We start from the raw sequence: 17,416 nt of genomic DNA, 5'->3' as shown, positions 1-17,416 counted from the left end.
GAGTGTAATTTCTTTGTGTGAGTTCTTTGTATATATTGGTTATTAGCCCTCTATCAGATGTGGGATTGGTAAAGATCATTTCCCAATCTACTGGTTATGGTTTTATCCTATTGACAATGTCCTTTGCTTTACAGAAGCTTTGCAATTTTATGAGGTCCCATTTGTCAATTCTTGACCTTAGAGCATAAGCCATTGGTGTTCTGTTCAGGAACTTTCCCACTGTGCAAGGGATCCGGAGTCTTCCCCACCTTTTCTTCTATTAGTTTCTGTGTATCTGGTTTGATGTGAAGGTCCTTTATCCACTTGGACTTGAGCTTTGTACAGGGAGGTAAGAATGGATCCATTTGCATTCTTCTACATGTTGTCCTCCAATTGAACCAGCACCATTTGTTGAAAATGCTGTCTTTTTTCCACTAGACAGTTTTAGCTCCTTTGTCAAAGATCAGTTGACCATAGTTGTTTGAGTTCATTTCTGTCTCTTCAGTTTTATTCCACTGATCTTCCTGCCTGTCTCTGTACCAATGCTGTGCAGCTTTTATCACTATTGCTCTGTAGTACAGTTTGAGGTCAGGGATGGTGATTCCTACAGAAGTTCTTTTATTGTTGAGGATAGTTTTCCTATCCTGGGGTTTTTGTTATTCCAAATGAATTTGAGAATAGCTCTTTCTAACTCTGAAGACTTGAGTTAGGATTTTGATGGGGATTGCATTGAATATGTAGATTGCTTTTGGCAAGATGGACATTTCTTTTTCCTTTTTTTTTTTAATTGGATATTTTATTTACATTTCAGATGCCATCCCCTTTCCCCAATTCACCTCCCTAGAAAACCCCTATCCCATGCCCACTTTTTCTTTTTGCTTTTATACAATTTTTTTAAATGTTAATCAGCTTTATAAGTTTGGTAATGCTCAAACAGAAGTGTGACCCAATACCCATCCTAGATATATCAACTATCTTTGACTGGTGGAGACAAGTGAACATCTGCCTCCATGCCCGCCCCCCTTTCTCGCTCTTTCTCTCTCTCTCTCTCATCACCTAGCTTCTCCTCTCCTTCTCTTCCTCTCCTTACTCCTTCTCTTCCTCTCACCTTAGCTCCTCCTACATATCACCCTTCCTGTTAAAATTAAACTTTTCTTTCAAAAATACAATTAGAACATAATTATACCAATTTGTACCAGTGAGGTACAGAATACACCTAATACCCAGTCCATCCTTTTGTTGACTAACCGGAACCTCTGTCATCTCTTGTAACTAAAACACTTAGTTCTGAACCTGGCTTTTTTCTTGGCTTTAGAATGAATGTCAGCTGAAAACCGTCCACTCAAATCTTTTCTCTTAAAGTAAATAGCCAGAATTGGCTATGAGACTATATGTTTTCAACCCTGTCAGAAATCCAGAATGACTGAGTTAACTGAAATTATGGGAAGCACAAAGCATAGCTTCTAAAACTTAGCCAATTTATAGAGAACACTGAACACCTGGACACAGTACCTATACTACAGAACGTTGGAGCATCTGATCTTCAGCCTTCTGGCCCAGGATCATCTGACAGACCTTAGTGATGCAGAATTATTAAGGGCTGATTACTCTGTCTAGGCAGATATAATCAGTCGACTATTCTGCGAGTGTGTCCTTTTCTGGACAGTGATTTGTCTGTAGATGGAACGAGGCAATTCTTGCCTAGTGGCTGTCTCACCACAACTGGAGTAACTCCAAAGGTGTTCAATTTCTTCTTAGAATCCAGGAAGCTGTCAGGTGCACATCAAAATGAACATTAATACAGAAATGTTTGTTAACGCCAATTCTGTGAACTTCTGATGTTTTGAAAACCAACTATCCATGTAAGGTAATCTGGACTGTTGTCTGTTAACTCCTCTCAGCTATTTCTAAATAAAATATAGAAAACACCGTAGCAATGAACTAAAAGCCATGAATTTGCTATAGACCCTTAACTCACAGACTAGCCATCTCAAATTAGTTAAGAACGTTAAAGAAGGACTGGGTCTAAGCCTTGCATTCCTAAATGTGTTATACAGGCACAATGCCTATGAGAGTAACAGTATTCATCTCACTTTTATATCAATAAGAAGCTCGTACCAATGGAAACCTTAAATTTGAAATCAAAGTAAATTTTGTACCATTTAAGAAATTATAACTTCATCTTGATAACTATTATACAGATTTCTACCAGTAGGTTATGGCTATGCAATAAATCCTAGCTAATCCTCCCTGTTCCAACAGAACCACTTTTCCCTAGAAAGACAGCCCAATATTAACCACCTTAGTCCCCAAGCCCAGGGCATAGGGGCGCTGACTCTTCATTAACTTCTTCAAGCTGATTACGGGCATTGAGATATTCGAAGAGGGGCGGGAGGAAGAGTAAATTGATAAGCTTCTTACACTGTGTCTTCACTGTATCCAGATGGAATTCCAGGACATCAGAGGTTTGAGCAGGTCTGCTCAGCTTGCCTGATAAGTAGATACACCAAGGCTGTGTATTCTGCAATATACAATTCTCAGAACAAATTTTTGTATCAAGATAATTTTTTTAAAGAGGGCTGACATTTTATTAAAGATGTTGATTCTAACAACTTTCTTTTTTCTCCCTTTTTTTTATTGGATATCATATTTACATTTCAAAATTTCATCCCATTACTCCATTCCTCCACCACCCAGGAGCTTCTTATCCCATCCCCCCTCCTCCTACTTCTATGAGGGTGTGCCCCCACCTACCCCCTACTCCCACCTCCCCACCCGCAGATTCTCCCCCACCCCTCAGTGTTCAGCCTTCATGGGACCAAAGATCTACTCTCCCACCTATGCCCAACAAGGCCACCCTCCCCTACATATACATCTGGAGTCATTTGTCCCTCCCTATATGCTCCTAGGCTGGTGGTTTAGACCCTGAGGAGCTCTGGCTGGTTGATATTGTTGTTCTCCTCATGAGGCCACCAACCCTTCCAAGATGAACATTTTTACTATACTAATCCTGCCAATCCATGAGCATGGGAGATCTTTCCATCTTCTGAGATCTTCTTCGATTTCTTTCTTCAGAGACTTGAAGGTCTTGTCATACAGATCTTTCACTTGCTTGGTCAGCTTCAAACCAAGATTTTTTTATATTGTTTGTCACTATTGTGAAGGGTGTCATTTTCCTAATTTCTTTCTCAACCTGTTTATTTTTCCAGTAGAGGAAGGGTTCTGATTTGTTTGAGTTGATTTTATAGTCAGCCACTTTGCTGAAGTTGTTTATCAGGTTTAGGAGTTCTCTGGTGGAAGTTTTGGGGTCTCTTAATTATGCTATCATATATGCAAATAGTAATATTTTGATTTCTTCCTTTCCTATTTGTATCCCTTGTCTAGTCCCTGATCTTACTGGGATTGCTTCAAGTTTCTCTCCATTTAGTTTGATGTTGGCTACTGGTTTGCTGTATATTGCTTTTACTATGTTTAGGTATAGGCCTTGAATTCCTGATCTTTCCAAGACTTTTACCATGAAGGGATATTGAATTTTGTCAAATGCTTTCTCAGCATCTAGTGAGATGATCATGTGTTTTTTTTTCTTTGAGTTTGTTTATATAGTGGATTACATTGAAGGATTTCTGAATATTGAACCATCCCTGCATTCCTGGGATAAAGCCTACTTGATCATGATGGATGATTGTTTTGATGTGTTCTTGGATTCGGTTTGCAAGAATTTTATTGAATATTTTTGCATCCATATTAATAAGGGAGTTTGTTCTGAAGTTCTCTTTCTTTCTTCTGTCTTTGTGTGGTTTAGGTATGAGCATAATGGTAGCTTCATAGAAGGAATTGGATAGTGTTCCTTATGTTTGGAGAGAATTGGTATTAGATCTTCCTTGAAGGTCTGATAGAATTCTGCACTAAAACCATCTGGTCCTGTAAGATTTTTGGTGGGGAGATTGTTAATGACTGCTGCTATTTCTTTAGGAGTTATGGGACTGTTTAGATGGTTTATTTTCTCCTGATTTAAGTTTGGTACCTGATATCTGTATAGAAAATTGTTCATTTCATCCAGATTTTTCAGTTTTGTTGAGTATAGGCCTTTGTAGTAGGATCTGATGATTTTTTAATTTCCTCAGTTTCTGTTGTTATGTCTCCCTTTTCAGTCCTAATTTTATTAATTTGGATACTGACTCTGTGCCCTCTGGTTAGTCTGGCTACAAGTTTATCTATTTGTTGATTTTCTCAAAGAACCAGCTCCTGGTTTTGTTGATATTTTGTATAGTTCCTTCTGTTTCAACTTGGTTGATTTCAGCCCTGAGTTTGATTATTTCCTTCTGTCTACTCCTCTTGGGTGTATTTGCTTCTTTTTGTTCTAGAGCTTTCAGGTGTGATGTCAAGTTGCTAGTGTATGCTGTCTCCAGTTTCTTTTTGTAGGCACTTAGAGCTATGAGTTTTCCTCTTAGCACTGCTTTCATTGTGTCCCATAAGTTTTGGTATGACAAGCCTTTACTTTCATTAAATTCTAAAAAGTTTTTAATTTCTTTCTTTATTTCTTCCTTGAACAAGTCATCATTGAGTAGAGTGTTGTTCAGTTTCCATATGTATGTGGGCTTTCCATTGTTTTTGTTATTATTGAAGACCAGCCTTAGTCTATAGTGATCTGATAGGATGCAAGGGATTATTTCAACATTTTTGTTTCTGTTGAGGCTTGTTTTATGACCAATTATATGGTCTATTTTGGGGAAGGTACCATGAGGTGCTGAGAAAAAGGTATATTCTTTTGTTTTAGGATAAAATGTTCTATTGATATCTGTTAAATCCATTTGGTTCATAACTTCTGTTAATTTCACTGTGTCTCTGTTTAATTTCTGTTTCCATGATCTGTCCATTACTGAAAGTGGATTGATGAAATCCCCCACTATTATTGTGTGAGGTGCTATGTGTGCTTTGAGCTTTTGTAGAGATTCTTTTATGAATGTGGGTGCCCTTGCATTTGAAGCATAGATGTTCAGAATTGAGAGTTCATCTTGTTAGATTTTTTTTTTGATAAGTATGAAGTGTCCTTCCTCATCTTTTTTGATAACTTTTGGTTGAAAGTCGATTTTATTTGATACTAGAAAGGCTACTCCACCTTGTTTTTTGTGACCATTTGCTTGGAAAATTGCTTTCCATCCTTTTACTCTGAGGTAGTGTCTGTCTTTGTCACTTAGGTGTGTTTCCTATATGCAGCAAAATTCTGGGTCCTGTTTATGTATCCAGTCTGTTAGTCTATGTCTTTTTATTAGGGAATTTAGTCCATTGATGTTAAGAGATATTAAGGAAAAGTGATTGTTTCTTCCTTCCTGTTATTTTTGTTATTAGAGGTGGAATTATGTTTCTGTAGTTATATTCTTTTGGGTTTTTTGGAATATTACTTGCTTGCTTGTTCTAGGTTGTAGTTTCTCTCCTTGTGTTGTAGTTTTCCATCTATTATCCTTTGTAGGGCTGGATTTGTGGGAAGATATTGTGTAAATTTGGTTTTGTCATGGAATATCTTGTGGAACATGTCTGTAGTCTCAGCAGTTTTGAGACAGAGAGGGGAAGATCATGAATTTGAGGCCAGCTGAACTATGGTGTATATAAGGAGACCCTGTCCTCCCTGCCTCCAAGGATAAAAGTGGGTTTTGATTTTGGAAAAATTAAAATTGCAACTTAGATAATCTTAAAATATAAAGTTATATTTGCCAATATAAATTCCCATATCATTTTTTATTCTGGTTTATAAAAAGATAGAAACATAATCATAACATACACTTTTCTTCCTAATAAAATGTTGGTTTTTAATTGTAGCATATGACAAAATATTTTTTAATTTCTTTTATAACTAATCAGTAGATTACCTTACAAAATGATAAGTTGAAATTCAGAGACTCTACACTTAGTATAAGATTTTAAATTCTATTTTCACTGTTTAAAAAGTAAAGTATTTGCAGGTTCAAAACCCAACAGTTTGATCTGGGGAAAATAAATATACTTATTCTATACCATTATTTCATCTGTCATCTTGGCAGATAAGTTTTTGAATTCTAGAATTACAAACTAGTAAACAGATTGTGCAATGTTTTATTTTACCTCATGGGAAACACAACAATAATTACATGTAGCACAAAGTACTGATTTCAGAATTTGCCATATATATATATATATATATATATATATATATATATATATATATATATAAAATATATATACACACACATATAGGTATACATATAGATATATGTATATATATTTGTATGTTTGTATATACTTTGCTTCTAGAATATCAGCAGCTAAATTTTGTGAATATAGAAATTCAGATATTTTTATATCCTAGTTCATGGCAAAAACATTAAACTTTATATCTGACATTATACTCCTTATACCCCTTTTCTGTTTTACATAGCAATTTCAAGTATGCCCTGGACTCCATAGAACACTTGTCAGAAAGGAAAGAGGGAAGGAGGGAAGGCAGAAGTGAGGGAAGGAAAAAAAAGAAATGTCTAAATTACTCTGTTTGTGCTTAAGTTAGTTTTACAAGGCACCCATGTCTAAATGCATTGGGAAATTCTAACATTGCTGTCATTATGGTTCAAGAGACTGTGATATCTAACCTTGATGCCATATAATGTGTCATTCTGTTTTTTTAGGAGCTCCCTGCACCACTACTTGATGATAATGGTAAAAAGGAGCTTGAAGATGTACATAGTGCTAAAACCCCAGAGCCTGATATTAACATGAAGATAGCCTGGCGGTACCAGTTACAGCCCAAGATGGAGGCAAGTCTGCATGCAAACTACCTCTAAACTTCAAAAATGCATTTCTTTTCACTTTATAGATTCTCTGCTTTGCCCTACTAGGTTTTAGGTCTTGTGGCTTTGGCCCAGTTTTGCTTTTTGAAATGGGAATATTATTCTGTGCTATTATATATTAGAAGTATATAACTTGGGGTTTTTTTCTCTGTGTGTGTGTGTGTGTGTGTGTGTGTGTGTGTGTGTGTGTTTGTGTGTGTGTGTTCATAGAGGAAATGGTTAAGAGTCTTCCAGCTTTCTTCATCTTACTTCTTTCACCAAATATAAAGTTTACTGATTCAGCAAGCACAGAGTAATTTAGACATTCTCTCCTGTCTTTCTCTCCTTCCTTCCATTTGTTTATTTCTCTGTAGGTGTCCTACGAAGTCCAGGGCATACCTGAACTTGCTATGTAGCCAAGGATGACTGTGTAGCAAGCCCTTGGAATAATTCGAAAAAGATTACTACCCTAGAGTTTTAGAAGAGACTTTAGGGCATTGGAGTTCTGTGTAATAGTAGAACCTTAATATTTTGGACTCTTAGAGATGGGCTAAATGTATTTTGCATTATGAGACTGAACATGAGACTGTAGAGCCAGAGGTGAAATATTATAGCTTGAAATGATGTGAAATGATGTGCTTGCATGTTGTGTTGATAAAAGATGGTGTCTTAGAGTTACTCTTGCTATGATGAAACAACATGACCAAAGCAACTTGAGGAGGAAAGGGCTTCTTTCACTCACAGTTCTATATAACAGTTCATTATCAAAAGCAGTAAAGGGCAGGAACTAAAGCAGGGCAGGACCTTAGAGGCAGGAACTGATGCAGAGGCCATGGAGAAGTGCTGCTTACTGGCTTGCTCCCCATTGCTTCCTCTTCCTGCTTTCTTATAAAGCTCAGGACCAAAAGCCCAGAGGAGGCACTACCCTCAATGGGTTGTCCCATGTCACTCACTAATTAAGAAAATGCTCTACAGCTGGGTCTTATGGAGGCATTTTCTCAATTGAGCATTCTCCTCTCTGATGACTCTAGCTTGTATCATATTGATATAAAACTAGCCAGTACAGATGGATTTATAGTGGTTGCGTTCAGTGTCAATGTGACTGGATATAGAGATCACCTAGGAGACACACTTGGTCTTCCAAAGGAATTTAACTGAGGAGAGGAAAACTATCTAAATATGGCTGTATCATTCCATGGGCTGGGCTCTTGACTTAAAAAAAAAAAGCACATATATAGACCATGGGCATTCTTCTTGCTCCTTTCTGACCATGAAAGCAAATGTGACTAGCTGCATAATTTGGCTGCCATCCCTTCCCTACCATGTCTAACTGTTCGAAGAAACTTTGAGCTATATCAAACCTTTCTTAGCTTATTTGATTTCTTGTCAGATAGCTGGTCACAGCATTGAGAAAACTAGTACAGTACTTCATACTTCATATGTTCAAAGTATTTTATAATTGACTGTTAAGATACCTCCTCTATCAAATGAGACTTCTTTGTGAAGATAGAGAGCTTGTTTTGATTTCTTGTGTATGTTTGTCACCTATATTAATGGTTACATAGTAAATAATAATCAACGTAGTTATTAATAGTTAATAATAAATTTATTCAGTCAGTCAGAAAACATCCAGTAATCACCCATCAGCTGTGTACCAAAACAAGAATATTAAGTAATGACAAATTGTTCTTTTACATATATATTTTATTGGAATAACATGTTTTAAAACTTTGATTTAGACAACTATGAACAAATTAAAGAGTATATAATATTCAGTAAAAGGGTATATATTGGCTTGCTTGGTCCTTTTGGCTGGGGCAGACACCTAGCTGGTCTGCTCCTGTGAAGACACCATATTCTGAGACATCCTAGAGGAACCACTGCACTCAGAGCAGCAGGATTTCAGGATCCCAGAGGCAGCCTGAGTCCCAGGAGCTCTTCCACCCAGGAGCTCAGGATCACAGGATCACAGAGACATCTGGACCCTGAGGAGTTCTGACACAAGCAAGAGACAAGCTCCAGTTGGAGATATTGAGTGGAGGTAGCAGTAGAGTTAACCAGATGGCGAAAGGCACTCTCAATTCTGAACATTTATGCTTCAAATTGAAAGGCACCAACATACATAAAAGAAACTTTACTAAAGCTCAAAGCACACATTGTATCTCATACAATAAGAGTTGGGGATTTCAACACCTGACTCTCAGCAATGGACAGATCATGGAAACAGAAACTAAACAGAGACACAATGAAATTAACAGAAATTATGAACCAAATGGATTTAACAGATACCAATAGAACATTTCATCCTAAAACAAAAGAATACACCTTTTTCTCAGCACCTCATGGTACCTTCTCCAAAATAAAAACAGCCCTCAACATATACAAAAATATTGAAATAATCCCTTGCATCCATGGATATCAGATCACCACGGACTAAGGCTAGTCTTTAATAATGACAAAAACAGTGGAAAGCCCACATACATATGTAAACTGAACAACACTCTACTCAATGATGATTTGGTCAAGGAAGAAATAAAGAAAGAAATTAAAAACTTTTTAGAATTTAATGAAAATAAAGGCTTGTCATGCCAAAACTTATGGGACACAATGAAGGCAGTGCTAAGAGGAAAACTCATAGCTCTAAGTGCCTACAAAAAGAAACTGGAGACAGCATACACTAGCAACTTGACATCACACCTGAAAGCTCTAGAACAAAAAGAAGCAAATACACCCAAGAGGAGTAGACAGAAGGAAATAATCAAACTCAGGGCTGAAATCAACCAAGTTGAAACAGAAGGAACTATACAAAATATCAACAAAACCAGGAGCTGGTTCTTTGAGAAAATCAACAAATAGATAAACTTGTAGCCAGACTAACCAGAGGGCACAGAGTCAGTATCCAAATTAATAAAATTAGGACTGAAAAGGGAGACATAACAACAGAAACTGAGGAAATTAAAAAATCATCAGATCCTACTACAAAGGCCTATACTCAACAAAACTGAAAAATCTGGATGAAATGAACAATTTTCTATACAGATATCAGGTACCAAACTTAAATCAGGAGAAAATAAACCATCTAAACAGTCCCATAACTCCTAAAGAAATAGCAGCAGTCATTAACAATCTCCCCACCAAAAATCTTACAGGACCAGATGGTTTTAGTGCAGAATTCTATCAGACCTTCAAGGAAGATCTAATACCAATTCTCTCCAAACATAAGGAACACTATCCAATTCCTTCTATGAAGCTACCATTATGCTCATACCTAAACCACACAAAGACAGAAGAAAGAAAGAGAACTTCAGAACAAACTCCCTTATTAATATGGATGCAAAAATATTCAATAAAATTCTTGCAAACCGAATCCAAGAACACATCAAAACAATCATCCATCATGATCAAGTAGGCTTTATCCCAGGAATGCAGGGATGGTTCAATATTCAGAAATCCTTCAATGTAATCCACTATATAAACAAACTCAAAGAAAAAAAAACACATGATCATCTCACTAGATGCTGAGAAAGCATTTGACAAAATTCAATATCCCTTCATGGTAAAAGTCTTGGAAAGATCAGGAATTCAAGGCCTATACCTAAACATAGTAAAAGCAATATACAGCAAACCAGTAGCCAACATCAAACTAAATTGAGAGAAACTTGAAGCAATCCCATTAAGATCAGTGATTAGACAAGGCTGCCCACACTCTCCCTACCTATTCAATATAGTACTGGAAGTCCCAGCCAGAGCAATTAGACAACAAAAAGAAGTCAAAGGGATACAAATAGGAAAGGAAGAAGTCAAAATTTCACTATTTACATATGATATGATAGTATAATTAAGAGACCCCAAAACTTCCACCAGAGAACTCCTAAACCTGATAAACAACTTCAGCAAAGTGGCTGACTATAAAATCAACTCAAACAAATCAGAACCCTTCCTCTACTGGAAAAATAAACAGGTTGAGAAAGAAATTAGAAAAATGACACCCTTCACAATAGTGACAAACAATATAAAAAAACCTTGGTTTGAAGCTGACCAAGCAAGTGAAAGATCTGTATGACAAGACCTTCAAGTCTCTGAAGAAAGAAATCGAAGAAGATCTCAGAAGATGGAAAGATCTCCCATGCTCATGGATTGGCAGGTTTAGTATAGTAAAAATGTCCATCTTGCCAAAAGCAATCTACATATTCAATGCAATCCCCATCAAAATCCCAACTCAATTCTTCACATAGTTAGAAAGAGCAATTCTCAAATTCATTTGGAATAACAAAAAACCCAGGATAGGAAACTATTCTCAACAATAAAAGATCTTCTGCAGGAATCACCATCCCTGACCTCAAACTGTACTACAGAACAGTAGTGATAAAACTGCATGATATTGGTACTGAGACAGGCAGGAAGATCAATGGAATAGAGTTGAAGATTCAGAAATGAACCCACGCACCTGTAGTCACTTGATCTTTGACAAAGGAGTTAAAACTGTCCAGTGGGTAAAGGACAGCATTTTCAACAAATGGTGCTGGTTCAACTGGAGGTCATCATGTAGAAGAATGCAAATTGATCCATTTTTTATTGTATATTATATTTACATTTCAGATTTTATCCCCTTTCCCCATTCCCCACACCCCCCAGGAACCACCTATTCTATCCCCCCTCCTCATGCTTCTATGAGGATGTGCCCACATCTACTCCCCCAATCCCACTTCCCCACCCTCGAATTCCCCCCCACTAGGTGTTCAGCCTTCATGGGACCAAGGATCTCCTCTCCCACCTATGCCCTACAAGGCCCTTTTCCCCTACATGTACAGATGGAGTCATGGCCTTCCTATGTGCTCCCAGGCTGGTGGTTTAGACCCTGGGGAGCTCTGGTTGGTTGGTATTGTTGCTTTCCTCATGGGGCTGCAAACCCTTTCAGCTCCTTCAGTCTTCTTCTTTGGGTCTTCAGTCTTCTTCTTCTTCTTCAAACTTCTTCATTGGGAACCCATTGATCAGATCAGTGGTTAGTAGATACAAAAAATGTGATACATTTTCACAATGGAATATTACTCAGCTATTAAAAAACAGTGCATTTAGCTGGGTGGTGGTGGCACACGCCTTTAATCCCAGCACTTGGCAGGCAGAGGCAGATGGATTTCTGAGTTCGAGGCCAGCCTGGTCTACAGAGTGAGTTCCAGGACAGCCAGGGCTACACAGAGAAACCCTGTCTCCAAAAACAAAAACAAAACAAACAAACAAAAAAAACAATGAATTTGATAAATTCTTAGGTAAATGGATGAGACTAAAAAATATCCAGAGTGAGGTAACCCAATCACAAAAGAACAGACATCGTATTCACTCATTGATAATTGGATATTAGCCCAGCTTGAAATACACAAGATACAACTCACAGACCACATGAAACTCATGAAGAAGGAAGACCAAGTGTGGGTGTTTCGGTCATTCTCAGAAGGAGTAACAAAATACTCAAGGGAGCAAATATGGAGACAAAGTATGGGACAGAAACTGAAGGAGGGGTCATCTGGAGACCATTCCACTTGGGTATCCATCCTATGTGCAGCCATCAAATGTAGACACTGATGTGGATGCCAGGAAGTGCATGCTGACAGGAGCCTGATATAGCTGTCTCCTTAGAGGTCTTCCAGAGTCTGACCTATTTAGAGGCAGGTGCTCACAGCTAACCACTGATCTGATCAAGGGGTTCCCAATGGAGAAGTTAGAGAGAAGACTGAAGGAGCTGAAAGGGTTTGTGGCCCCATGAGGAGAGCAACAATACCAACCAACCAGAGCTCCCCAGGGTCTAATTCACCAGCCTGGGAATACATAGGGATGGACCCATGGCTCCAGCTGTATATGTAGGGGAGGATGGCCTTGTAGGGCATAGGTGGGAGAGGAGATCCTTGGTCCAATGAAGGCTAGATGCAGAGTGTGGGGGACTTCGAGTGTGGGGAGGTGGGAGTGGGAGGGTAGATGGGGGCACATCCTCATAGAAGCAGGATGATGGGGGGATAAGATACGGGATTCCTGGGCGGTAGTTTTGGAGTAATGGATAACATCTGAAATGTAAATAAAATGTCCAATAAAAAATAAAACAAACAGAAAACAGAAAACAAAAACCGAGTGTATATTGTACTCATATATAAAATAAGGACTAATTTTCCTTTTATATGTTGACTAATTTTCCTTTTATATGTTGCCTTATAATTTTCCTATCATAAGTCATAAAAATATGAAAAGAAAAATTTTGTGACTCTTAAACATACAAAACAGATGTTTGGTTTTAGTTACAATAAGAGAAATACAGTTTAGCACTCTGATACTGTCCTGTCATTGTTCAGTGATAGGCATCATGCGTTCTCTCATCCTTTGCTGATAGAAGTACAAGTGGTAGAAAGATTGCAATCTGGGTCATCAGGTAAAAATCACTTGCTGTATTGGCCTGACAGCCTGTAATTGCAGAACCCACATAAAGCTAAAAGGAGAGAACCCACTTCACATCCTTTACCACTAGGATCCACACATGTGTTTTGGCATATGTGTACCCATACTTAACACACACATTCTTTTTTTTTTTTCCCCACGAGAAGTGGGAGGAGCCGGGCAGGATTCGAACACTCGCCAAGAGAGACACGCGCCCTCTGCAGGCGGACGCCTTAAGGGCTGAGCCACCGCTGGTTCACTAACACACACCTTCTTAACACAGGATTTTAAAAAGAAAATTTAAGTATAGCTTCTGTAGAGTATACTTTTGTAATATCCTTCAAAATTCACTTCACTGGATATATTTACTCAGCTATAGAATATGTAAGAGCTATTTACACAATTCCAATAGTGAGAGATTGAAAATAACCTAAATGTCCATTTTTAACAACAAATAATATATATTATAGTGTATCTGAAATGTAAAATTTTTATATTAAAAACTAATAAAGGAAACGGGTATATTCAGAAGTTTGTTACGTGTATAGCCTAGTGTAGATGTGATTGAGAATCTGGGACAAATGCAGCCTTTCTGCTTAGGGAATTTAATAGCTGACAGATTGAACCCTAGAGGAAATGTAGGGCTAACACTTGAACCTCAGCACGAAAGAGTGTCATGTGCTTTGTCTATTAAGTTTATTAGGTCACTTATTGATTTGAAGTTTCTGGGGATTGTTTCTTGTTTGTTTGCTGTGTTTTAACTTTTGTAGTTCTTTATAGCTTCTGAATATTAACTTCTTTTTGGATACGTAATGGGTAAAAACTGTTAAGCATTAAAGTAGGCAGTCTAATGTTTTCTGTACAGAAAATTTTAATTATATATAATCTCATTTCTAGATATTTTTTAATGGTCTCTGTTGCACAGAGATGTTTCCTTGATAAGTGGTAAGATCTATGCTTGTCTGTGGACATAAAATTAGATTTAGAATGAAGTTAAGAGTTACACTTATTTAGTTGTGTTGCTATTACAGATTCTTCACTCCCTGAGTGCCTGGCTAGGTTCCCAATACCAGGCATGATTTCTCTTTTGTTAGTGGGCCTCAAACCCATTAGAGACCTGTTGGTTACCCCCAAGATGTGTGCCACTATTATACCCCTAGAGATATTTTGCCATGCTAGTCATCATTAAGCTTCGTAAGCATCATAGCTGGATACAACTGTTGGGTGCTTCACTTCCTTTGAGCTTGCATTCTAACTTGTGGTACTATAAAACCCAGTCCTCAGGGAGGGGGCTTTCAAATCATATCCATTATAGATCATCTGGACCTGTATCAAAAGTACGTGCTGTCTTCAACAATAGGGAGTTATCTTCAACCTTTGTAAGGCAAGCATAGGCTCCAACAATAGCCTGTAATGTTTGGGGAGTCTCTTAGACTCCCTTCCCCAAGAATTTACAAAGGTGTTCCTTATGCCTAGATTGGGATTTTTGTTTGATAGTCTGTCTGTTGCTCTTGGGAGGAGCATTGTCAGCCAAGTGGGCTTGGAAAATCTTATTTAAAATAAAAATGTATATGTATCCATGTAGAATTGTATGTATTGTATTAAATTTAGGAAAATAGATAATACTGATTTCTTATGACTTTGCCACACTGCCATATTGTTATTTGCCCTCCTACATCCCTCTCCTTCTCTATTGAAAACACTCTCCCCTTCCTAATTAAAACCCCACACCCCAGATTTTCCCTCTTTCTCTTTTAATCACTTAGACTCTGTGATTCTTTTCTCAATTGCCTCCATCCCATAATTCCTTTTTATTTTCCCACTTTCTATGGTTACATATGTCCTAAAGAAATGGATAATATAGGGCATTTTGATTAGTAGTTCATGGAACCTTTTCTAAAAGAACCCAATCTAGACTACAAAGCAAATCTTAACAATAGAATAGAACTGGATTAATTTTATATATCTTAGCAGACCATTGTAGAAAAAAAACAAGAAATCATTGAAGAAGAAAAAAAAAAAAACCAGAAAGAACAGAAACCACATATACTTTTAAAAAGCAAGTAATAAACTCTTGAATGAAGAGTTGGTCATTGAAGAAACCAGAGGCCAATTGCATCAATCTTAGAATCAGACAAAAGCTAACTGTTGTAGCTTGAATTTGAAAGGCCTCTCACTCACAGGTTCACATATTTATTTATACCCAGTGGTCTGCCACAGGTGGCACTGTTAGGGAAGGCGACGCAAGCTCCAGGAGACGGAGTCTTCATGGAAGAAGTACATCACATGGAGTGGGTCTTTGCGAGTTTCAGGCCTTGTCCCCTTCTAACACGTTTTCTCTGCTTCCTGTTCATGGTTGGAGATGTGATCTCTCGGAAAGTGGGGGTACTGAAGTCATTCACTGATGTTCTGTTGGATCTATTTAATCTTCTATACCAATTAGTTACCAATTCATATTTGTTTTATGAAATTTGGAGACGCAATATATGCTGCATATGTACTTAAAATTGTATCTTCTTGATGATTTGTTCTTTGTATTAATGTGGCCTTTAAAGTTTTCATTTTAATTTTTATGTGAATGGGTATTTTGCTTCTATGTATGCCTGTATGTCACATGCATTGCTAGTACCACCAAGGGTAGAAGAGGGCTTTAGACTCCTCTTGCACTGGATTTGCAGAAGAGTTTGAGCTGCCATGTGGTTGCTGTGAGCTGAACCTGGACCCTCTGGAAAAGCAGCCAGTGCTCTTAACTGCTGAGCCAGATCCATAGCACTAATGTGGCCATCATCATCACTAGTTTGGGTTTGAACTCTGCTTTATCACATAATAGAACAGCTTACCAGCATGCTTTCAGGTTCCACTCATTGGATATGTTGATTCCAACTTATTACTCTAGTTCTTTACCAGTGAAATATATATATATATATATATATATATATATATATATATATATATATATATAATTTGTGAGCCTAGCCTTTAACGACTGAGTGAGCCATCTCTCCAGCCCTGAAGTATGTTTCTTAACAGAACTGATAGTTGGATTTGTTTTTTAATACAATTAGATATCTGCATTTTCAATTATTAGAGATTTTTTAAAGTGAATGTTATTGAGACAGGCTTTATAATCCTTACAATTTATTGGTTTTGCTGGTTAGTTGAATTATTTGCTTTTTATCGTGTGTGTGTGTGTGTGTGTGTGTGTGTGTGTGTGTGTGTGTGTGTTTGTTCTCCATCTTTCCTCTTGGCATTTGAGTTTTGCTAGTTTTACTGTGTGAGTCTGTGGGGCCACTTCTCACTCAAACTACCACAATGTACTTTTTCCTTTTTGGTGTTGGACATTGTTGATTCTTTCCTACGTGTCTTTTGTTCATTTTTCTCTCCTGAAATTTATTCTTTCCAGTGATCCCATAATTAGACTCTGTTCTTTCCTCCCTCCTAGATTGTTTTGCATTAAGTTCCATCTGTACTGACAGCTTAATGTTCATAAACTGCCTTCATTTATGTTCATCTTGAAATTCCCAAGTCAACTTTTAGAAATAGTTTTGTTAGATGGAAGTCTTTATTTTCAAAACTTGAAGTATTGCAGCCCATGCTTTTTGTATATTTTAGGGTTGAGATGAGAGGTCTTGTGTTATTTGATATGTTTGTTTCCTACTGCATTTTAAGTTGGTTTTTTACCATGTATTTCCAGCATTTCCGTTTGGTTGATTTCAGAATCTACATTTTCTTTCTAATATTTTTCTGTTTTTTATTTAAATTTCTCTTCACTGCTGCTGATCTTTTTATCTACTTTCCTAGTACTGTTACCCAAGTCCTCAGCTTATTTCCTGTCTCTGCTTTAGTCATCTGCTCATTTGACTCCTTTATGGATCTTTGACTCCTTTTGAAAGTGGAATTCTGATACAGAAAAGAAAAGAATTCTGATACTTGAGCCACCTCGTCTCTTTCATTTCAAATGCTGGAGAAATGGGAGCTTGTAGAAGTTTATTGTTTCCTCATTTTATGTCTTGTTGGTGTGTTTTGTACATCTTTTGGAAAGATTATGTCCTCCAGGATTTTTTTCTGTTTTATGTGAATTTTCTTGGTGCATTGATCTTTACATGAGTTTATGTTCCAACTACTATTTAGGACAAAAGCTGACTATTTGAACCAAGAATTATTTGCTGTTAGTCTATATTAACAGATACTGGGTACTTCAGTTATGTTCCTGCTAAGTT

The 17,416-nt window shown here is 37.4% G+C and overlaps 1 protein-coding gene across 5 annotated transcripts in view; it reads left to right on the top strand.

Annotated features, from left to right (window-relative positions):
• Window positions 1-17,416, top strand: part of Elp4 (elongator acetyltransferase complex subunit 4) — a 190,080-nt gene that overhangs the window by 38,482 nt on the left and 134,182 nt on the right. For all 5 annotated transcript variants that reach the window (XR_013108724.1, XM_076929384.1, XM_076929385.1 and 2 more), the window contains exon 4: window positions 6,636-6,764. Coding sequence is in view for 4 of the 5 variants with exons in the window: in XM_076929384.1 (XP_076785499.1) it covers window positions 6,636-6,764 (129 nt within the window). In the remaining variant the exon portion in view is untranslated. The remainder of the gene's footprint in view (window positions 1-6,635; window positions 6,765-17,416) is intronic.

Source organism: Arvicanthis niloticus, chromosome 2 (genome assembly GCF_011762505.2).
Source record: "Arvicanthis niloticus isolate mArvNil1 chromosome 2, mArvNil1.pat.X, whole genome shotgun sequence".
NCBI classification, from domain to species: Eukaryota; Metazoa; Chordata; class Mammalia; order Rodentia; family Muridae; genus Arvicanthis; species Arvicanthis niloticus.
Note: the sequence above shows the minus strand (reverse complement) of the source record. Positions and strands in the feature narration are given on the sequence as shown.